The sequence below is a fragment of the Gouania willdenowi genome, chromosome 13, assembly GCF_900634775.1.
Source record: "Gouania willdenowi chromosome 13, fGouWil2.1, whole genome shotgun sequence".
In the NCBI taxonomy this organism is placed as follows: Eukaryota; Metazoa; Chordata; class Actinopteri; order Blenniiformes; family Gobiesocidae; genus Gouania; species Gouania willdenowi.
The window spans coordinates 4,905,075-4,929,043 of NC_041056.1; the positions used below are offsets into that span (position 1 = coordinate 4,905,075).

The following is a 23,969-nucleotide window of genomic DNA, read 5'->3' on the forward strand; positions in this document are numbered from 1 at the left end:
TGTGGGCCGAATTGGATGATTGTAAGGGCCAGATTTGGGCCCCGGGCCTTGAGTTTGATGCATGTGCTTTAAAGGCTGGGAAGACTTTTCTATCCATATTAAAAACCATACAGTGTCCAGGTAGGTCTAAATATATGGGCATCCTTATTTTGGGAAAGATTTTGATGAAATGCAGAATCCAGTTTTAAACTTGGGAAGGTATTCAATCACCTGACAAAAAAGATTTGGTCAATTATGAACCTAAATATGCATTTTGGAAGTTTAACTAATGTTGAGAAATGGGGATTTTTATTTCCATTATGGAAACTAATCCAGAATCAGTGTATTGGCCTGGATCCCCTCATAAATGTAATGTGCAAAGTGTATTTTTGGTTAAAATTGTATCAAAATTGGTTGTGTATTTTTCACATAATCTATATTAAAAGTCAAACAAACAAATAAAAGCCCTGAGAAAACATTACCCTCTTTACGATGGTAATAATAATAAAAGAATCACAAAAACAACTAATTTAAGTAAATTGTAAACATAGTGAATATTGTATAATAATTCCTCATGTTTTATTTCGCAATAAAAATGGTTTTAATCATAACTGCAACTCATAACTAAGGATTTTCTGACCTCCTATTTGAAAAATAGAGCTGAAACGCCGCCTGATGTCGGATCAGTGGTAAAATATTGATGATAAGCTTTTTTTTGTGATTTTGAAATGCATTTAAAATGCTTTTTTTAATTTTATTTTCATAACCATTTTTGTATTTGTTCATTTTTGTGCAATGAGCCATGTTTTAATGCCTTCCGTGAATCACTATGAACGCCTTGTTGTTGAAATGTGCTACAATATGTTTGTTTGCACCAATAGAAAAAGTGATATTTTAAATACTTATTATTTTATTCAACAAACATTATTGCCTTTATTGTAAATACTATCTCTGTCAGCCATGTTATTTATTTATTTTTTTTTTAGATATCTCAACGTGCTGCTCCTGGAACGGAGAGCAGAGTTTTCAAATCGGGGAATTCAGACTTCCGACTTTCCTGAAGCGCGGCAGTAGTCCTGAATAACTCACAGATGCATGCTGGGAAGTTTAAAAGCTACGTAAACACCTAAATATTTAGGCTGCCTTCGAATAGTCCCTCCTATCTCTTTTCCTAACCACTTTTCCATGACACCGTGGGTGACATCACAGGGTTCAGAAAAGGTGTTAAAGGAGGAGTTAGGAAAAGACGATCACTTTTGTTTTTACAATCAGACGCACTTCCACTAGATGATGTAATAATCCAACGGCTGCGACGGTGAAAAATTACACATTTCCCAAAATGGACTCCTAAACGAGCATTTATAACACTTTCTGCTGATATGATCTAAAAAATCACAAGGTTTGAATGTAAATCAAAGGAAAATAGGTTACGAAGAACAAAAGTGAAATTAAACGAATGTCACATTGAGAATTGATGCTCACACTCACCTTCCACTCAGAAATATGAATAAAACATAATGTGGCTAAAAATGTCTCTGATCCCTTTTTATGTCGGTTATAATCTCATAATGTGGCTTACATCTTAATGTATGGGTTTCAGATCATTTAAAGTTGTTAAAGGCATATTATTGCATTGGTAACTGACATGATCTCCATTCCTTGTTTGTCTTCGTGAGTTTCCGTGAGCGCTCGGGTGTGCGTGTCCCTTTAAATGTTGTTGCCCCAAGAAATTATGGCTCAGCATTATCTGATCTCCTTTGGTAAAGGATGCATCAGTGTTTCCTAAACTAAAGGAGGCTATAAAGGAAGCATTGAGCTTGTTTCCTCAGATTAAAGTTCACTCGATCGCTCCTTATCATGGCCACCACTTAAACACTTTCGGGTAAAGGAACAGTGGATAGGAAAGGAGATAGGAGGAACTATTCAGATTCAGCCTTAGTGTTTCTCAAAGCATTTCTGAATCATTTTTTCTTCTCAGGATGCAAAGTAATTTAACTTCAGGGGGTTTTTTTTGTTTCCAATGGATGCCTGTTTAATTCAGGATATTTACATTTTATACATCATGCGTTCTTTGCTTGTTGCATTGAGTGGGAAGATGAGAAGGAACCTATGCACAGAGCGTCTCCCACACATCACATGAAGCGTCACCACATCACCGGATCCTGCATAGAGGAGAAAAATGACACACCTCAGCTTCTCTGGGCCTAGTGACGCTCAGAAAATGCAACCTGGATGAAAGCGAGTGGACAATGTGGTGACTGCCTTTTTCATTATGTTTGATAGAAGTGCAGAAAGAGCATAACAATGCCAGCATGTTTCCATTTCAGCGGACCTTGGAGCAGCAAATGAATAATATATTGAAAGAAACCAGGGGCTTCATGAATAAATCTGCAGTGGGTGGTTTATTTTCTGAGGAAGTGGAAACTCCCAAAGAGCTGCAGCACTACCCTGTGGTGGACACGGGTATTGCATGTTAGAAATTCCAAATACGTTAAAACAAAAATCATCACATTTAGATTTCATATTTAAAAAAAAAAAACAAGTTTCACAGTTGAATGCATGTATGTGAATATTATGTTTATTTTCTTATTTGTGTTTACACTTTAAAATTTGTGTATATATTTTTTTTTATTTGTTTTTATACTTTTTTATTCGTGTTTATACTTTTTCATTTGTGTTGATTCATTTTTATTAGGTTTATACTTATTTGTGTTTATATTTTCTCATGTGTTTATTTCTTATTTGTGTTTATGCTTATTTGTGTTTACGCTTTCATATTTGAGTTCATTCTTTTTTATTTGTTTTTATACTTATTTGTGTTTATACTTTTTCTGTTTGTACTTTCATAATTTTGTTTATATTTTAACATTTGTATTCATAATTTCATATTTGTGTTTATACTTTCTCATTTGTTTATAATTAGTGTTTTTACTTTCTTGTTGGTGTTTATACTTTCTCATTTGTGTTTTTACTTATTTATGTTCATTTTTTTATTAATTGCGTTTATTTCTTTTTTTTATACTTTCATAATTTTTTTATATTTTAAAATTTTTATTTATAGTTTCATATTTGTGCTTATAATTTGTGTTTTTACTTTCATATTTGTTAATATTTCTTATTTGAATTTATATTTTGTTTTTTGTGTTGATTCTTATTAGATTTATACTTTCTTATTTGTGTTTATACTTTCATTTGTGTATACACTTTCTTAAACAACATATTATGCCATTTTTCTTTATGCTATTTTTCTTCTATTTATGTCGCTTTTATGTGTATTGAAGCTTATGCACAAATAAAATAAAAAAGATTCTGATTCGAATGATATTTTTATTAATAATAACTTAGTTCAATTCAATATTTAAGTCAATTTAAGAATAAAAAAAGATTAAAAACTTACCCGAAGTAATTTAATGGCTCTAAATTAGATTTTGAATGCAGCCTAATTTCCTGAAGCAGATCTCCAAACCTCTGACCTCAGCAAATATCCCATTATACCAACACTTCGTCAATTAATCACAAAACACAATTGTTCTGCTTCCCATTAGGATGAGACCATGTGCATAATTGCTGCACCCGTGGAGAGGATAATTAATAGCAATGACCCTGCTAACGTCTCTGATGCATCACGTTGGACGTAGAGATGATCTGTCACCAGCAGCCGGAGGTGGGGCCACACCATTGGCTTGGTTTCCTACCAGCAGAGCCAGACCAGGGGCCCCAGAGCTGCAGGTCCAGGTGAATAATGGTCCAGGCCATTATCTGATGATACTGGCATGATCTGATTTACTCCACAAGCAAATGGTGGGAAAAGACCCAAATGTCGCTGTGGGGATTAAATTAATGAGGTTTGTGCACAAATGAATGCCACACTGACAGCAGATACATCATGAAAGATTAAAGAGCATCTGCATGTGGCCTTGATGGCTGATTGCTCATGTTTTTTGCTTCATTACACAAAAGAAGTGCGTCACATATGTTAACTTTTACCAGGAAGGGAAAAAAAAAACGTTTTATAGAGTTTTATGCATTTAATGTGAACTGGAATGACAGAATAAATAATGATACATTAAAAAAAAAAAACAAACAAAAAAAAAAAAAACTAACTGCTAAAATAAACCGCAATTTTTTTACAACATTTAGAAACAGTTTGTGTCAATGAGCTTTTATTTTGGTACTTACGGTAAATTTGCATATTAGATAGATATTTAGTTTCACCCGAGACATTTAGATTTACCATTTAGATTTATATTTAATATTTAGCATTTAGATTTGTTATTTATATTCAAATGAAACATTTAGATTTAACATTTAAGATTTACATTTAAACTTTTAAATTTAACATTAATATTTCATATTTAGAATTTAGATTTAACATTTAGGTTTAAATTCAAACATTTAAATTTAACATTTAGATTTCATTTTTAACATTTATATTTAAATTCAAACATTTAAATTTAACATTTAGATTTCATTTTTAGCATTTAGATTCAACATTTATATTCAAATGCAACATTTAGATTTAACATTAAGCATTTAGATTTTACATTTATATTCAAATGTAACATTTAGATTCAACATTTAGCATTCAGATTTCACATTTTAATTGAAATGTAACTTTAACATTTAGATTTAACACTGACATTTTTAAGAGAAAAAACATCACAAATTTTACAAATATTGCTCTAAATCTGGTCAAAAGTAACATAAAAACTTCACATACATTTTTTAAACATGGTTTGTTGCTAAATGTTGCACTTTACAATCGACGCCCCATATCCCACACTTATTCATAATTTATTTTATTTAATTTTTAATTAATACCCCCATCTAATTCTTACTGAATTAAAATAATTCCGAGCATAATTATGTTTAAAAAGAATCATAAAGAGGTTAATCTTTGGAGGTGTGTTGATAACTGATTGGCAGAAGGTTCGCTCGTTATTCGAGAAAAAAGTGAGAAAAAAAAAGTTATGGGATGTGGCACATTATTTAAAAAGGAGGTATGGTATAATGTAAAAAAAAAACAATTATTGCATGGCTTCTGTGTGTGAGTAATACTGCATTGATTGTTTTTTCATATTATAGTTTTCAAAATGTTAATAAATTGAGACTTTGTGAAGGTTTAAGTTAGGAGATCTGGAAAAAATCAAAGCGGTAGGATTAGATAAGTTTATATTTCTTCCTACTCCCTTTTCATTCATGTAAACTGAGATGTGTAAGAATTTTAAAATGCAAAATACAGTTTTGTTATTTCTTGATGTTATTTTATTTTATTCTAAACAGTTTTTTAAGTCGTCATTTACATCAAAATAAATCAACAAATCAAATTAAAAATGTATTTTTTCAAAGAAACTACAATACAAACCATACTTTATTTTCTACTACTGTAATGTGTGTGTATCTGATCCCTATTTTTTGAACAGTCTTTTACTTAATCATACACCTATTTAACATTTATTATTTCCTTCGACTTTGTTAACGTTTTTATTCTTTTATTTGTGATTTTTTTTTCTTTCTGTGCTGTAACATAAGCAATTTCCCCCTGGGATTAATAAAGGAATTCTGATTCTGATTGACTGAAATTAAGTTTTTTTTACTGGAAGCCCATTCCTGCCATTTAAAAAAAAGAAAGAGAAAGAAAATGAAATAGCAAAAAAATTATTAAGTCATTATTATAAGATTTTGAGTCATAATTCTGACTTCGATTGTTTTTTGAAAAAACTACAAATCCCAGCAACACTAAAAAATGACACCGCGGCTTCACCTCAATCTGGTTGGTCGGTCAAATACCACCTGACCTAAGCCGACCAATAGGGATCGACTCTAACAGGAAGTGTTGCAGCTTGACAATTGACAACGTGATAGCTGAATGTCAGGTCAAATCCTAAATAAATGGATATTTATCTGTGATATACGATGTTTTTCGTCCCCGAAAGGAATTTAGCGTGTAGTTCTCCCGTTATTGTTTTACTACCAAAGGTACAGCGTCTCTAATATGTTTCATTCAGCGGCTAAATCGCTGTCTGTTGCATCGACCAGCTTGTATTCACGCAGCTTTTTGCTCCGTGTTCGTCATTATTGTGACAAAGCTCCCTTAAAACTGAGAATAAGTCAAGCTTTTTCAACCGCTGATCTGGGGAAAAGTGTTAAAATTCAGGTAAATGCTTATATTTTTACTCTTACTATATGCATCAATTTATTTCACAATTATTTGCCACAATAATGATGATGAAATAAAGTCAAACCAAGTCCTAAATTAAATTTGATATAGATATTTCTTGATGACTTAATTATAGCTTCTAATGGTGTCAAATATTCTGGCCACTAGTGAAGAAATGAAGAAACCTGATGCATCCATGTGTCTATTAATTTTTTATTTAATCATTACGGTTTAAGGATCTGAGCAGGTTTATTGATTAAGCTGATCAAAACTTAATCAATAAACCTGCTCAGATACAGTAAACCATTAATCCCTGAGGGGAAATATGGTGACATTAATGCTGCTGTCATACATCTTCATATGACAAATAAATAGTTAAAAACGACTAGAATAATCCGTCAGTACAACTTGTATTTATCTCCTAATTGTCGTTTACACGTTTTTTTAAATTACATTTTTATTTTGACATACATTTTTGGTTTAATTGTGGTTTTATTTTATTATTAATTTTGTTTCCTCACGTTTTGTAAGTTGAAAACTAAAATGTTTTGAAAAAATTAAATGAAATGTATTAAAAAAAATGTTAAAAAAATAAATAAAATGGATTTTATAATGCTCTACTCAGGCAAAAAAAAATCCCACCGTTTAAGTTTGTTTGTATTTTAACTTGTAAATAGGGAAGTTCCGATACAGCTTTTTCATTTCCGATATGATACCAATATTGCAGCATTGCATATTGGCAGATACCGATATTGATCTGATATCAACATGAATCAGATCAATTTTTTACTCTTTTTTTTTTTTTCATTTAAAAAAATTATGTGTGGAATGATAAAAAAAAGCCTTGATAAAGTGATGTTACTCAGAGAACAATAGTCAGCAACAGTAGGTATGAGAAAAACTGACCCATTTATTATTAACCAATTGGTTACATAATATCTACAGTATTCTACAATTGAATAGAATAAATAAAACATTAATTGAAAAAAAAAAAAAAACATCGGAAAATCTGGAAATTTGAATCCGATATTTGTTTGCATGCTAATATCGGACCGATATTGGATCGGGACACCCCTACTTATAAATGTTATATTTTTTATGCTTGGGACATGTTTTCAGTTTCAGAAGATTTAGAAATGTTAATTGTCAAATGAAAAAATTATTAATTTAAAAAAAAAAAAAAAGGAAAACAAATCAGGGTCAACTGCTAATTATGGTAATGTGGTCCTGTAGGAAGAGAGTCCTGCCAGGACCCGAATGATAAACCTGCCTCATGCTGTAAAATCTTGTAATCAATGATCTTTTTCTCGTGCAGGGATGGGTTCGATCAGTCCGCACTCAGAAGGCCCATATTTTTCTTCACGTGAACGACGGAAGCTCCTTGCAGTCGTTGCAGGTGGTCGCCGGTGCCGAACTGAACGATCAGTATGTTTTACCTGTTTCCAGGATCGGGGTCGATTATAATTGTAATTGCTTAATTGATCATTAATTACAGTTATGTAATCATTATTATTATTGTAACTGGAAAAATCTTCTGTTACCATGTTACAGTTCTATAGCATACACACATACGTGGTTAAGTTATTAAAATGTTCATTATCAAGTTTACTTTTCAGCTCTCTTGAGGATAATTTTACCAATAAATAAAACAGAAAATGGCGCTACAAGAGTTCCCAGCAGCTCACAGCAGCTCACACTCGACCAGAGCATGTGTAGAACTAAGTGGACTATTGAGAGTGTCGTAATGTTGAGGAATAATGATCAAAAAACGGGGCAATCAGTGAGACTCGCCATGTCCGGGAGGAGGAGGAAGTTGCATGTGTGAATAATGACGGTGATAATAGCCTCTATTCATCTGCTGATTACGGAAGAAAGAAACAACCTAGAAACAAAATTATTTATTCTGATGAAACTACAGAGTCTAATCTTTTAGAATATGGTTCAGATGTCAGATTGTCCTAGTAGTAAATATTCTGTGGATCTTTAAAATCAGTGAAAATCATCTAAAATGCCTGGCAATGTGGGGTTGGCTGCTCTGAAAATGACTGGCAGTGAATGAGTTAACTAGGTTTTTTATTTCAGGCTCAGTAATTGTGATTCATTTTAATTGAACTTTAGTAATTGAGAACGTAATTGTAATTTACTTTCAGGGTAAAAAAAAACCAAAAATGTCGGTCACTGTAATCTAGGGATGTAACGATTCACTCAACTCCCGATACGATTTGATTCACGATACTGGGTTCACGATACGATTCTCTCACGATTTATTTTACAAAATGGGACTGTAGACAAATGTTGACTGAAAAATATTCCTTTATTTTTTGGGGGAAAAACTAGAAAATACTGTACTATTTTCCTTATCTTTCATTGTCAAAAGAATCCCTTGATAAACTATTCAAAACAATTAACTCAAAATAAATCTTGAATGAAATAAATGAAGGAATAATACAAATGAAGAAGCCTATTAATTTAAATTCTGGTTCTGTAGTAAACAATGCAAAACTGCATAATAGTTCTTTTTCTTTTTAAAAGTCCAACTGAAAATGTATTTTGTGCCTTAACAATTGGACTTTAAAAAAAACAAAAAAAAAACAGTCATTGCAATGTATTTACATCAGATATTTGTTTGGACCAGCAGAGGGCGCTGGTAACCCAGTTGTCGGTTGGCATGCAGTTATTCTTGCAGTGAAGAAGAGATGCTATGCGCTAGCAGACAGAGCTAATAGAAAAAAATGACTTCACATAATATTACAGATATTCTTTTGGTGCTAAAGGTGTAAGGAATCATTTATAAACATGTTTATGAGTAGAAGGCGGCCAGAAAGAAAGTAGTAGCAGATTCCGCCCGACACCTACACTGCTGGACAAAAGAAAGGATAAATATATAGTGCCCTCTGCTGTTTAAAAAAAGTACTGCGGTTCAATTTTCAGAGCATCGATGTGAACCGTGATACCTATGAATCGATTTTTAACTGCCTTGCAATTAATCGTTACATCTCTACTGTAATCTTAATGTTTCAATTGATGACGTAAATTTAATTGACCCCTACCCTGCCTGTTTCCATTAATTTAGTAAAGTTTGAAGCATGAATTAACTTTTAATTGTCAAATTGGTCAATAGGTTACTCACATTTGGAAGTGCAGTGGAAGTTACTGGAATCCTAAAGAAAAGTCCTCACCAGAAACAAGCAGTGGAACTGGAGGCTCAGCGCATTCACGTGATTGGAGAATGTGACCCTGTGGTGAGCGTTTACACCCACCACTTACATTACTTAATGACGTATATCTATGTACCACTGATGCTTTACAACCTCTTTTTTTCAGGATTTCCCCTTTAAGATTAAAGAGAGGCACAACCTTGAGTATCTTCGCCAGTTTCCACACCTCAGGTGTCGAACCAATGCCTTCAGCTCCCTGCTGAGGATACGAAGTGAGGCCACTGCTGCTTTCCACTCATTCTTCAAAGTGAGATTATTATCAGAGCTGGAAATTTTATGTGTTTCATCCATTTTTTCCTCTTCTTTAAAGCTTTTTTTTTTTTTTTTTTTCAGGACAATGGTTTTGTACAGATCCACACTCCAGTGATCACGTCAAACGACTGCGAGGGAGCAGGGGAGCTGTTTCAGGTGGAGGTTTGTGTCCACAGATTAGCTTTGAAACGATGCCCAGCACATGGAAAGGATTTCAGTGTTACATTTAAAGGGATCCTTCACTGTTTTCACAAATGTGGCCTAAAACCTTTGAAATGTTGTTATTAGAAGATCTATACCTAACAAAGCACATTATTATGCACCATATTCGTTTTATTTCCTTTTAAAAATGGGACTACTTTACAGTTTTAAAGCTTATGTTCCGCCATCTTAAAATCACGTGATTGATGTCATACGGCTCCACTGCCTGTAAACATCCCATTGTTTCATATTGGAGTGAGACATTTCAGCATAATTTTTAGATCAGTTTTTCCTCAAATGGGGTACGCGATGGCTCTTCTTGAGAGAGAGGGTGGAAAATTAACAAATAAAGTGTAAAATGATAAAACTATAGAAATCAATCCATTCAGAAGCCACAAAAATCAGGGTATTTCAACCTTGGGACCAGGACCCCATGTGGGGTTGCCTAGAGTTTAAATGGGCTCACCTGAAATTTCTGAAAACTTAAAACAATTTTTTGAAATTTTGAAAGTCTTTTTTTTATGAGAACTACACAGAATCTCAAAAAACAGTTTTTCTATATTTTCACTTTGTGAAATATAAATCTTGTTAAACTAAAAAGCAGTTTAAAAAATGTTCTGAGCTCAAACATGATCAAAAAGTAATTCTAGAAAGAAAATGTCTTTGTGGTCGCCAAAAATTCTTTACATCAAAATGGGGTCACAATCCAAAAAAGGTTGGAACCACTGGACTAAACATTGTTTTTTTTCCACTTATTTACAAAATTAGATTCTTAAAAATGTGTGTTATCACTAATTAATTCCATTATTATGCTCTATAGTTGTTTTTAAATAGTTTTTTTGAAGCAAAATGTTGTAGTCAGACAAAAGGGGGTACGTGGATTCAGAAATAAAAAAAAGGGGGTACTTGAGCCAAAAAAAAAAAAAAAAACTGTTTTAGATCATTTAAGAAGCTTTTTAGGTCAAAATGACAACTGGTGCTGCGTTTGGTTGTTCTAAATCAGGGGTGCACAATACGGCATTTTGTGTCGATCGCGTACGTGGGCTGCAAGGCTTCGTAAATGAATGAGAACAGCACAGACACGTATACTAAAAATGAAACCTAACAATTCCATTTTTGGCCTCTGTGTGAGGGGGCGCTAGTGCGCTAATCTGTTCATTTACAACCTCTAATAATAAGTAGAAGAAGAAAAAGCCTCCTCCTCCTCCTCCTCCAACCCAGAGATGCTCCCTTAAACAGTGAGCTGACATGCTCTGATGGCGTTGGCGAGTAAATCACGGACTGTTAAAGGACTCTTACCCAAGTCCTTCAACAGTCCATGATTTACTCACTAACTTCAGCCACCAGAGCGTGTCAGCGCACTGTTTAAGGGAGAGTAAAGGTCCTTTAGGAGAGCTCTTCTTCTCTGCTTCATTGTAATAAGTGTAAAAACAGTGGGTGCCTTTAAAATCTATCTAATCAAAGCTTTGATTCTAACAGCAGATCATGTGATTTTTCTCTCAGCCATCAAGTGTTGGGGACGCACATCGGGAGTTTTTTTTCTCAGTGCCAGCATTCCTGACCGTGTCCGGGCAGCTTCATTTAGAAGTCATGTCAGGGTGAGGATTAATTAATGATTTTATCAGGTCGTGACGCATTTCCTCACTTGTTTACGGTCTATAAATATTTAACCAGTAACACATGTTTCAGGATTTCAGATCTGTACTCCACAATGGGTTGAAAATGAAACCATCTTAGATAGGGTTGCAAAGGGGTGGAAAATTTCCAGTAATTTCCACCGGAAATTTAAGATCAGCAATTTTGGGAATATTTAAAAATACATAATGTCATGGGAGTTATTTATTTGAATTAGCCCAAGCTTGGGAGTAATTTTAAATAATTGTATCATATCCAAACATACATATTTGCATCCATTCAATTTTCAATTTTTAGGGATTTTCAAAATTGGAATCTTTCCATTGGAAATACCGGGAATAAAAGGGAAATGTAAAGAAAAAATAGAAGTTTGGCTTTGATATGATGAATATAGTTGGTAAAATTTATTATAGCATCATTTACAACATGTTTGTAAAATGCAAGGCCCCGGGGCTAAATCCGGCCCTTTAGAGCATCAAATTTGGCCCACAGCATAAAGTTGAAATTACAGAAAACATTAATAATTATGTAAAAACACCAAGTAATTCAGTTGTAGATCCATCATCCTTTCCAAATACATAAATTCAATGAAACAGTTTTCCCACGCTTATCACATGAAGGTTGTCATTTTTTAATCGCAAATTGTTGAAAGAAATCTTTATCTTTCCCAAAATCCTGCAATTTTATTAGAATTGTTCCACAATTTTTCCTCAAGTTGAATATAAATTAGTCACAAAGTCAAGGAAAATTGAAAGTTTAGCTATCGTCTGTATCCCCTGATTTACAATATCAGCATTAGTTATTTAGAAATTACTCCCAATTTCCAGTAAATTCCAATAAATATTTCCCATGAAAAGTTTCTTTTCTTCAATTCTTGAATATTCTCCAAATTCTGGAGCTTAAGTTGCTGTGAAACTTCACTATAAATGTTCCGCTTCTCTGCAGCCCTAATCGAGCTAAGCTCTAAGTGCTCGATTTGTTTAAATGCTTTGTTTGTTGGATTGATTTTGACCTTTGACCTGCTGTGTGAATTAATTAATAAATAGTTAAATAAATAGGTGATCATGGAGCATCCAACCAACCCTTAGTGATGGTGTACGTATGTACGCACAGAGGACAGCTTTCTAACAACGCTCCGTGTCTGCAGGGCGTTTTCCAGAGTCTACACGTTCGGACCGACTTTTCGAGCAGAAAACTCCCAGAGCCGACGCCACCTGGCTGAGTTTTACATGGTGGAGGCCGAACTTGGTTTCCTACGATCCTTAAACGATCTGACCAAGGTTTGATCATTAATATTTGACACATAATATATAACTGAGCCTTTAATGGAAACGTGTGTCCTGCTTTCTGTCTCATCGATCAAATGTATATTCTGTTTCCTTTCATGAAATCATTTATATGTACTGTATATATTTGTTATTATCCCCCGCCACAAAGTGTGAGGGGGGATATAGGTTTGAGCACCGTCCGTCTGTGCGTTTGTCCGTCCAAGTTAAAAGGGACAGCTCTTCTCAGAAACTGTTTAAGATAGTTAATAATTTTATATTCTGATGTGATAATATTTTCTTATGTATGCATCTAAGTTCTTAGATTAAGGACATTTATGAAGAAGAACAAGGGGTACATGGGACAAATAAAGGTGGGAAATATTTATCTAAAGTGTGTTTAAAAGTTCTCTTTCTTTGAGGAAAAAAACATTTTTAATGTTGTGATATTGTGGCTTTAAAGTGTCTTTGTGTCTTGGCAGAGTTGCTTTACCCTTTACACTGGATTTGTTTCGTAGGTCATGGAGGATATGTTCAAATCAACCACGGAGCAAGTTTTGGCCCGATGTGTGGAGGATGTGGATTTGTTTCACAGGCATGTGACTCCAGGACACAGGGTGACTTATTTAACCTGAGTACATATATAACCTGGTGTCTCTTTCTCTTAATGTATTGTTGTGTTTCTGTATCCTCAGGCAAGTGTCGATGCTATGCTGAAAAGTAGCTTTCCTGTGTAAGTAAATATAGATATTAGAGTTGGGACTTAAATGCGTTAATTGCGATTGATTAAATAATAATAACTTAAGTTAGGCAAGACTTGTATTTGAAAGGCAAATATGTATTTGGCAAATGACAATTGAAAAAATTGGCAAAAATGACAACATGTATTTGGGTTTGTTGTTTTTACGAATTAAAGTGAAAGTAATAATGCGGGAAAAACTGAAGGCTGACCTTGACCTTAAACATGACCTTGAACAAAGGTCATGGTCACAAATTGAAAGGAAATGTTGTTCAACGGTATCGTCTGCAGACGAGAACACATCACATAAAAACGGACAAAAAAAAAAAAACGTTAATGATGAAATTATGAAGAAGATGAGAATGTTTGACAAGGGAAGAAATGAAGTTTGATGTAAAATTATCTGTGTTCAAATCAGGGGACAGATCTGGATAAGCATAATGCTTTTTTCCGTCGCCCTTTCCGGCATGCAAAAGGACAAAAAAAAAACAAAAAAAAAACGATGATGTGATTCTGCTCTGAATGTCAAAATGAATTTCTGTGATTGCAACCATGTCGGAAATGAACTGAATAAATAAAATAAAAATAAATTTGTGGCTAAGTTATAGGGAAAAATAGTTTTTTTTTGTGATATCATGAACTATGACCCCTACCGATCTTTTTACTGGTAGGTTGTACAGCTTCAGTTCACTAAATAAAATACTCCACTTGAGATGAGCTTTCCATAAATGTAAGCATCAAACTTGTACGATAAATATTCATAGAGATATGGGACATTTTGGTTTTTGACACTTGACCTTGACATTTTGTCTCCAAAGAAGGTTGACTGCACATCCTTGACATTGTCCCTATGAGATGACATTCATGTCATTAGTGCTGCCTAAGAGGAGTTCTCGAACAAAGGAGTACGAACTTCTACGATAACAATTTATGTAGGAATTTTCAATTGTCAAATACAATTAAAGCAGTGGTTCCCAACCTTTTTGAACCATTTTTGTATGACAAATTTATGGCGACCCCAGAAAAATGTTTTCTCTAGAATTAGTTTTTGACCATGTTTGTTATGCTGTTTTACAAATGCAGAGTAGCTCGGATTAGTGCAAAAAAATGTGACAAGATGTGCCAACTCAGATACTCAGATAACTAAATAAATGTACATTTGAGAAAGTGAAAGTATAGAACACAGTTGCTTGAGATTGTGTGTGTGGTGTTTTAATTTAAAAAAGGAACAGAACATTTCACCCTAAATAATCACTGACTGTGGATATTTCACACTGGACCTCAAGCAGCTTCCTCCAAACCCTTGGACCTTGATTCCAGAATGAAAGACACTTTACTTTCATCAGAAAAGAGGACCTTGGACCACTGGCCAACAGTCCAGTTTTCCTTCTCCTTTTTTTCTGCAAAAACTGAAAAGTAAATGGTGATTTCCTGTTTTTGTAGGTTTTATGAGCTGGAAACCCAAATTATGTAAAAATAAACAAATAAATAATTGAAATCTTTTAAATTGTGGGCCCTGAATCTATAATCTATGAAAGTGTAACTTTTTGAATGAAATTATGGAAATTAAACAACTTTTCCATGATATTCTAATTTTTTGGAAAGGGTCTGTATATATGAAATATATTTTTTTTTATTATTATCAATTACTAGACATATCAGGCGACCCCACATGGGGTCATGACCCCAAAGTTGAAAAACACTGGATTCAAGTAAAGAAGTGTTTTTTAAAGCTCTAAATGTGATACTCTCTACTTTCAGGATGAGCTACAGTGAAGCTGTGGAGATCTTAGGGCGCAGCACTGAAAACTTTACTTTCCCTGTGGATGTGAGTGTTTTTCATTGTACTGTATCTTTAACACTTTAACGCGTTGACCTTGGAGCGTCTTTCTTTACAGTGGGGCTGTGACCTCAAAACCGAACACGAGAAGCACCTGGTGAAACATTGTGGCAACGTTCCAGTCTTCGTCACTGATTATCCGTATCGTCTCAAGCCTTTTTATGCGCGAGCCAACCAGGACCCTCCCCAGAATACTGTAAGACGTGATTTATTTCCTTTCAATCAATGATTCATCCGCTCAGTGCCTCCTGTGCAGGTTAGTGCAGTGATCGGAGTCTCTTTTCTCTGGTGTGCAGGCAGCTGCTGTGGATCTTCTGGTACCAGGGGTTGGAGAGCTGTGTGGGGGCTCATTGAGGGAGGAGAGGCTGGATGTACTCACGGCTCATCTGGAGGAGTAAGAATGGGGGGCGGGAGGCTAATCTGGGCCGTTACTGCTGCATTCAAGGCTCCTGCATGCCCAGTAGTGTCACTCTGATCCTATAATAACAGGTGTTAAACTCAAGGTCCGGGAGCCAAATCTGGCCCTTTAAAACATCCAAATTGGCCCACGGGGGAACGTAAAAATTGCTGAGAAGAAAACATAAATCATTGTGTAAATGACCAATAATTTAATTCCAGCAAGCTTTTTTTTAAATAATATGTAAGGTTTCATTTATTCAGACAACTTTTTTCCCAGGAAATTCAATCTCCTGATATGTTACCAACTGTCAGTCTTCCTCAGAGGCATCTAGTGATTGCTTTTAGGTATCCCTACAAGTACTTTCACAAGAAAAGCATCTACTGATCGCTTTCAGGGATACATCAAAACAATCACTAGATGCCTCTGAGGAATGCTGACAGTTGGCAGTAAAAAAATAAGTTGTCTGAATAAATGAAACCTAACATACCAAATAATGTAGTTGTGGATATTCCAGTAGGGTTGAAAAAGGGTGTAAAATATCTGGCAAATGTCCACAGGAACTTAAGCTCAGGAATTTTGGCAGTATTCATAAAATAGAAACTTTTCATGGGAATTATTGATATTAAAACTCATTGGCTGCCAGCCATTTTCAGAACAGCGACCCCCCTCGCTGCCAGATATTTTAGAGCATTTTGACTGATTTTGAAGACACAGAAAATTTTGTATTATGTAAAATTAGAAACCAGATTCTAAAAGAATAGACTCTCTTCTTTCATTAGGAAAAATAAATGTGTTTCTAGCTTCTTTTGTTCTTCCGTAATCAGCAGGTGAATAGTTAGTTTCATACGAAACGCCAGTTTCTGAGAAAAAAGGCTTTTTCTGAAAAAACCTGTCAGTGACTTAGAGGCTTATGTTTTATGCTTTAGTGACACCTCAACTTTAAAACAACAAAAACAACGCTGAGACCAGGCTTTTGATGGCAAAATTATTATTATTTTGTTATCTGGGTCAGATTTCTATGATTCCTTTACCATATTTTGGCCTTCCTCCATGTCTCTCCCCCCCAACTTCCTCCTACTCCCGACATGCCGAGTCTTGCCGTTTGGCCTGAAATGTTGATCATCTTCTCTCACAATCGCGACACTCTCGATTGTCGACTTAGGTCCACACATGCTCTGGTCGAGTGTGCGCTGCTGGATACTTCACAATTTTCTGCCTCGTCAAACTCCTCTCCCTCTAACCTCCGCCCATGATCTCTCATCCAAAGGTGCACTGTTGCCACCCACATGGCACCAGTTGGTCACTACATTATAGTATAAGGCTGATATTCATAGGAGACCTCCGCCAGAGTGTCTCATGGCAACCGCTGTTGAAACACACAATTGACGTACATATATGTCAATGGCAGTGAGTGAGTTAAGCAGAAATTTGGAGTAATTTTAAATGACTGTATCATATCCAAATCTAAATAGATAGATATTTATTTATTTTTTTCTTGCTGTCTTCAAACTTATACAATACAATGCAAAGAATAAACACTAATTTCAACAACCAAAAATGGAATGGGCTGAAGCAGTAACTGCTTATCGGAGCCCATCCCCAAACAGCATAATGTATTAAAAAAAAAAAAACATAAAAACAAATCAATAACAGTGCTATTCTTGAAGTAATCAATTTATGTTTCAATAGGTGAAAAACATTTTGAATTTGAAAGAGTTTTTGAACAAAAACCAATGAACTCATTAACTTAAATTGATCCTCAAGATCATTCCAAACTTTAACACCGTAAACAGAAATACATGTTCTTTTAAAGTTTGTTCTAAATGTACTTTTGTCAAAAATATAAACCCCTTTTAAATTGTATTTTTCCTTCTCTTAGTTTAAAAAATGAAATAATTCCCAAAGAAGGCTTTTATTTCTTAATCTGAAAAAAATCTATAACACTTTAAACGTTACTATATCTATAAGTTTAATTGTTAGAGATTTTTACAACAATTCGGCCCGGAATTCCACTTTTTGTTGTTTGATTAGTGGATCTACATGTGTTTACATGTATTACCTCAGCTTTCTGAGCATTAGGCATTCAAGCAAAAAAAAAAAAATACACTTTCATTGAATTTGTCAAAAATTCAATGAAACTACAGAATTTGCAGGGGTTTGCAGTTTTTTTCATGCTTGTATAACACGATGGAAGTCATTTTTACTCTGAAATTGTTGAAAAAACCAAATTTTTCCAAAATGCTCAATCCTCAAATTATTTGACAAGTTTTCTCCAAATTAAATAAAAATAGTCGCTGTCTGTCACCTTTTTCTTGGATATTGTCTGTGCCTTATATACTACATACTTTTATATCATTTATACATGGAAATGCAAACATATCCGTGTTTGGGCCCTGGACAAAAATTAGTTTGACACCCCTGAAAAAATACACTTAGTAAACTTTATGCACCCAGAATCCACTCTTATTCACTCTTATTCCTAAACATTTTATTTACATTAAAAAAACAAGTAGCATTAAATATCATATTATAAATACATGTTTGGCCTTGGTTTGAAGACGGATGTGCACAGTCAGAATGCTGGGTGTGTAATGATAATAGTAATATAATTAGAATTAGAATATAATTGCAGTTTGATGGCACCTTTTAAACTAAAGCTGGTCCAAAGTGCAGGTGAGGAAGCTTCTGGAATTGATGAGTGTCCTATTATGAGGATGTGCAGTGTTGCTGAAAGTCCCACGAGTTAATGATCGACGTTCCTGTTTCTTGTTCTGTTGTGTAATTAATTATGTCTTTAAAAAATAAGGTCAATAACGTCACAGAAGGATCTGGTTTAATGAAGGATTTGACAAGCGTCAGATCTGGATTTCATCAACGAGACGTGCTATTTATTACCTTTTGGCAAAACATAAATCTGATTATATGTTTCATTTATTCAGACATCTGTTCTTCAGGAAATTTACTTTGATCTCCTGTCACGTTTCGACTGCAAACTGTCAGTCTTCCTCAGAGGCGTCTGCGTTTGTGTTTGTTTCCTTCTGTCCCCATTGTTTTTGTGTTGTCTTAGTCCATGATTAGATTTTTTTTGTTCTGCAGTGTTCTGATGTTGCATTCCTGTTGTGTCTTTTTCTTTTCTCTGTCCTTGTGGGACACAACTCATCAAAGGACACATCAAAGCGATCAGCAGACGCCTCTGAGTAAGACTGACAGTTGGTAGTCGACACATAAGTCAATTCCCTGAAAAAAAGTCTGAATAAATGAAACCTTAACATATTTCTAAAAAGAAGACAAAATGGGAATTACAGATCTAATAATCTATTTTTTTTTTATCAGATAAAGACGTAGTCCATGTCTCGTAGTTTAATGAATCAAAGATTATTTGCTCTTTTTGATCTCCACTATAAACACTCCCATCTATTGACATGTTGGAAAAGTTTAGTGCATTGCATTGTGGGATATGGAGTCCCATAGACAGTGTTTTGTCTTCATTCTTACTATCTTTAAGTTGTGGCTTTTCATAATTTTCTCCTCTTTATGTTTCCAGTGCTGGGTTAGAAGACACATACGACTGGTAAACAAACACTAAACTGTTTTATTCAGTTTCTATTTATCCCACCTATAATAAAAGGAAAAACAAACACTTTTCTATTTCCTATCTATTCCACAGGTATCTAGATCTGAGGCGCTTTGGCTCCGTCCCTCACGGTGGTTTCGGGTTGGGCTTCGAGCGTTTCCTCCAGTGTGTACTGGGAGTAGACAACATAAAGGACGTGATTCCTTTCCCAAGATATTCTCACTCCTGTCTGCTATAAACTGCTGTTTTTAAAAAAAATATGTTTGTATGCTTGTTGTTTTCTGAGAGATGGATAGATAATAAAAAAAAATACCATGTGATTAATCTGTTGGTTTATTACTGTATGTAATGGACACTTTATGTAGTATTTATTTCAAACAATTAAAAATAAATGAAAATTAATGAACAAATGAAGAAAAAAAACAGAAATCTCTAAAAAAAATAAATAAATAATTAAATTTCAATATAATGCACGTTTGACTTGTTGCTTTTGAGTGTTAATGTTCTTGAGCGGGTCGTCATTCCTGCTCCTGGAGAGCTACTGTCCTGCTTGTTTTCTAGCTCTCCTACACGTTGACAAAAATCCTCTGTTAACAAGAATAATAGAAAATGATGAAAGATGTTTTACATAAAAGATAAATGTGTATAACCACAACGAATGTCATTCTATATCAAAATTAGATTTGTCTTTGTTCAAGTTTAATTTATTCAGACAACTTTTTTCAGGAAATGTACTTTGATCTCCTAACTTTCGACTGCAAACTGTCAGTCTTCCTCAGAGGTGTTTGCTGATCAATTTGATTGAGTTTTTCCTGGGCGTGGCCAGCCTGACAGAACTGTGAAGTTGACCACGGCCAGAAAAAAACTCACAAGGACACAACAAAGCAATCAGCAGATGCTTCTGAGGAAGACTGACAGCTGGCAGTCGGAAGATGTCAGGAAATCAAAGTACATTTCCTGAAAAAAAAAAAAAAAAAGTTGCCTCAATAAATGAAACCTTAACATATTTAAAAAAGAAGACAACTTGCAGGAATTATATTCATTTGAGGTAAATTAATAAAGTTGTGCAAAATTCAAAAAGTTGAAATGTATAAAAAATAACTGGAAAAAGCTGAAAATGTTGGATTAAAACAAAAAAGTACAAACATTTTGAAGCCAATATTTATTTCCAAATCTCAAAAAATTACCTTCACGTGTGAATAAAATAATTCAGTCATTTTTATGGAATCAAATTAAAATCATAAATATTTTGTGTGTAAAAAAAAAATCTGTGTGAAAAAATTGTATTTGTAAATGACATTTTGTGTCTTCAAGTGTTCTGATTGGTGTTGTGTATTAAGTTGAGTGCTGAAAAAAGCTCATTTACAGGTGTAAATATTTTTACACACACACACACAAAACGTATTTTACCAATACAAATTTTTAAAAAATTCACAGATTTTTCGTTTTTCATGCAGACAAAATCTTTGTGACCCTAATTTGATCCCATATATTTTGGCCTCATATTTTGTAGACCTTTAAACGTCCACCAGGTGGTGCTCTTTTAAAATAAAATCAATGTCCACGCTTCAAAGTCATAGCTAAAGAATAATGATGGTTATCTATGATTTAAAAAAAAAAAAATAGAAAACTTGTTTGTTTTTTTTTTTAAGTTTAAAACGACAAAAAATATTATTTGTAAAGATGCGTCATCATGTAAAGTTTATTCTATTTTTTAGTTAAACTTGTACTGAAATGTTGGGATAGAAGCCAAACACTGCATATTAAAGATAATTACTGTGGACACTTCAAACATGTTTGAGGTGATTTGGTGATATTTCTTGGGGCTGTTTTGGTGACATCCTCCCCATCCTGTTCATCCTAGCGCGAGCCTGTCCCTCCCACCCCACTCCCCCCCTCCCTCCCTCCCTCCCTCTGCTCGGTGGGCGTGGCATGAGTTGGGAAAACAAACTGCAGACACCCTGTGATACTTCCTCACCCTGCATCAGTTGGCTTTCCCTGGCGGGTACCTGTGCGTAAAAGCCCGTCTCCGTGGTGCGCGCTGCTCTTTACGCACCGGTCCCGTCTCCAAACCTGCTGCTGCTGCTGCACCGCGTTGGTTTTTTCTTCTTCTGTCTAATGGGGGGCGCAGATTGCAGCAGAACGACCGCCCTTTGAAGAGCTGAGCTGAGCTGAGCGGAGCGTCATGTTCCAGTGAAGCAGCCGCTGACAGCAAACATGAGCGGAGGGGAAATCATCTTCCAGGGTTGGCTGCGCAAATCACCCCCGGAGAAAAAACTCAGGAGATATGTGAGTAAAATATATCAAACATGTTTTCTGCTTTGTTTCGCCCTGCTTAAAGTTTGTCTGGTGCAAAGATACAAATCCTAATTTATCTGATCAAATTAGCGTTTACACCTTTTTATTTTTATATCAGTTTAGAGCCAAAAAAAAAAGTGCGTTTTAAACTTGCATTGGAGCAGCAGGTGCATCATCTACAGTATCTAGTTAGAAAGCTCAGATCACACCTGATTTCCTACATTTATTAGCTTGTAATGCAGGGTTTTTCAACCTTGGGGTCGTGACCCCATATGTGCAGGTCGTCTTAAATGTCTAGTAAATGATAAATAAATAAAACAAATTCTGATTAGATTAATGTTTTTGTAATTTTTTTCAATTAAAAACACCATCACACGATCTTTTACTTCCTCAAATATAAATCTGGGAGCCACAGTTATTGGCTTGGTTTATATGGATCATTTCCACCACTTTGGGCCCCGAGCTGACCAAAGCGCGCTGTGATTGGTTGAATCTGCCCTCAGACCTGAGGGGAGGGGGTGATTGGGGGGGTCATGACTAATCAAGCCCCATTTGTACTAATTTCCATCTTTACAAAGTTGACACTCATTCCAACATGGGAGATTAAAAAGAAACAGCATTTAAGTGCCTTGATAATAAGGCTGCGTATGTAAGCTGATGTGACACCCCTGTTGCTGGGGAGGGGAGGGGGGTAGGGGTGTGTGTGTGTGTGTGTGTGTGTGTGTGTGTGTGTGTGTGTGTGTGTGTGTGTGTGTGTGTGTGTGAATCAGATAATAGGATTTCTGTAGTCACATCCAACCATGAGACAATCTCCTCTAAATACAGCTGTCTGCTGTTTATGTATGGTTCAGTTTTGAGTATTTTTTGTTGTCACGTTTAAAGTATTTTCAGTATAATTTTGTACATTATTCAGTTATCTTTTGTATTTTTCTAGTCGTCACGAGTATTTTTACAGTAAATGTATGTATTTTTGTTGTCATTTGTGTGTTTTTGGTGTGGTTTTGTGTATATTTAGTTTCAAATTGCATATTTCCAGTGTCGTTTTGGTTATTTTTTGTAACTTTTGTGTGTGTTTTTTTTTTGTCATCCTCTTGTAATTTTTCCGTGATTTTTGCGTATTTCCGTTGATTTTGTTTTATTTTTTTGTTCTGAGTCCTATTGTCTATTTTCTTTGTTGTCATTCAGTATTTTGGAGTCATTTACGTGTATTTTTGGTGTCCCTTTATATATTATGTGTATTTTTTTTTTAGTGTTGTGCAAATGAAGATAACAGGATTTCTGTAGTCACATCCAACCATGAGACAATCTCCCATAAATACAGCTGTCTGCTGTTTATGTATTGGGGGGGGGGGGGGGGGGGGGTGCGTATTGCGTTACTCTACCATGATGTCATCCTCCTCTGTTTCATCTGGAAACTCATCCTTGAATGTCTTCATGTGCACCCCCCATCATGCCCCCCCCCCCCCCCCCATATCCCTGTCCTCTGTCACTTCCTCACTGGCTTCCATTAAACGCTGGCTAATGTTTACACAGAGACCACCGTGGACAGTATGGATGGAACAGCAGCTGTAGCCGTGCACAGAAAAGTCCTGGCATGGCTACACTACTTCATAAACAACAGGAGGGGTGGTGGTGGTGGTGTGGGGGGGGGGGGGGGGTACATCTCTCACATTTGGGTTTGTGTCATGAGATGGAGTGCACACACAACAGGCAATAATCTGTTCCTGAGAATTCCTTTCCCGTCCTAATCATGTGTTATGACCAATTGGAGCCGTCCACTCAGCACTAATGCAGTCATGTGACCTGGTTAGCGCTAATGCAAGCAGGATATATTTGGATACTACTTTCAAATACTCTGAGGAATTTCCACTTTTCTGTTTGTTGTGAGGCTGAGTGCTATTAGTATACAGGAGTGAGCTGAGGTGGAATTAACCTGAAGGTCAGAGGTGTGTAACTGCTATTATAGCGTGGGATTGGCTGATCAGACGCCCACAAACGTAGAACAATGAGCAATCTGAGCATTAATGCAGGATAAACAAAGGTTTTTGTGTATTTTTTGTATGTTTTTTTGAGTCGTGTTGTACATCTCTGTTGTTGTTCTGTTTGTTATGAGTCATTTTGTGTATTTTTGTTCTCATTTAGAGTTATTTATGTGTATTTTTGGGGTCGTTTTGTATGCTCTTAGTTTTGTGTTGTGTATTTTTAGATTCAATTTGTGTATTTTTGTTGTTATTTATGTGTATTTTTGGTGTTGGTTTGTGGTTTTTCTTTGATTGTGTATGTTTTTTGGTGTCATGTTGTACATCTATGTTGTTTTTGTTTGTTATGAGTCATATTGTGTATTTTTCTTGTCATTTGGTGTCTTTGTAGTCATTCATGTGTATTTTTGGTGTGTATATTTACTTTAG

The 23,969-nt window shown here is 35.0% G+C and overlaps 2 protein-coding genes across 3 annotated transcripts in view; both read left to right on the forward strand.

Moving 5' to 3' along the window:
* The first annotated feature begins 5,806 nt into the window (after positions 1 to 5,806).
* On the forward strand, positions 5,807 to 19,581 carry nars2 (asparaginyl-tRNA synthetase 2, mitochondrial). The gene is made up of 14 exons (XM_028464728.1): positions 5,807 to 6,136; positions 7,455 to 7,564; positions 9,261 to 9,381; positions 9,464 to 9,604; positions 9,691 to 9,771; positions 11,314 to 11,408; positions 12,593 to 12,725; positions 13,229 to 13,327; positions 13,406 to 13,443; positions 15,211 to 15,277; positions 15,348 to 15,485; positions 15,586 to 15,683; positions 19,234 to 19,260; positions 19,357 to 19,581. Exons 1-14 carry the CDS (start codon positions 5,975 to 5,977, stop codon positions 19,499 to 19,501), a joined length of 1,455 nt encoding a protein of 484 aa, XP_028320529.1. The 5' UTR covers positions 5,807 to 5,974; the 3' UTR covers positions 19,502 to 19,581.
* A 1,639-nt stretch (positions 19,582 to 21,220) lies between these two features.
* gab2 (GRB2-associated binding protein 2) overlaps positions 21,221 to 23,969 on the forward strand; it is a 61,047-nt gene continuing 58,298 nt past the window's right edge. For both annotated transcript variants that reach the window (XM_028465295.1, XM_028465296.1), the window contains exon 1: positions 21,221 to 21,552. In XM_028465295.1, coding sequence (XP_028321096.1) covers positions 21,481 to 21,552 — 72 coding nt within the window. In that variant the 5' untranslated portion in view covers positions 21,221 to 21,480. The remainder of the gene's footprint in view (positions 21,553 to 23,969) is intronic.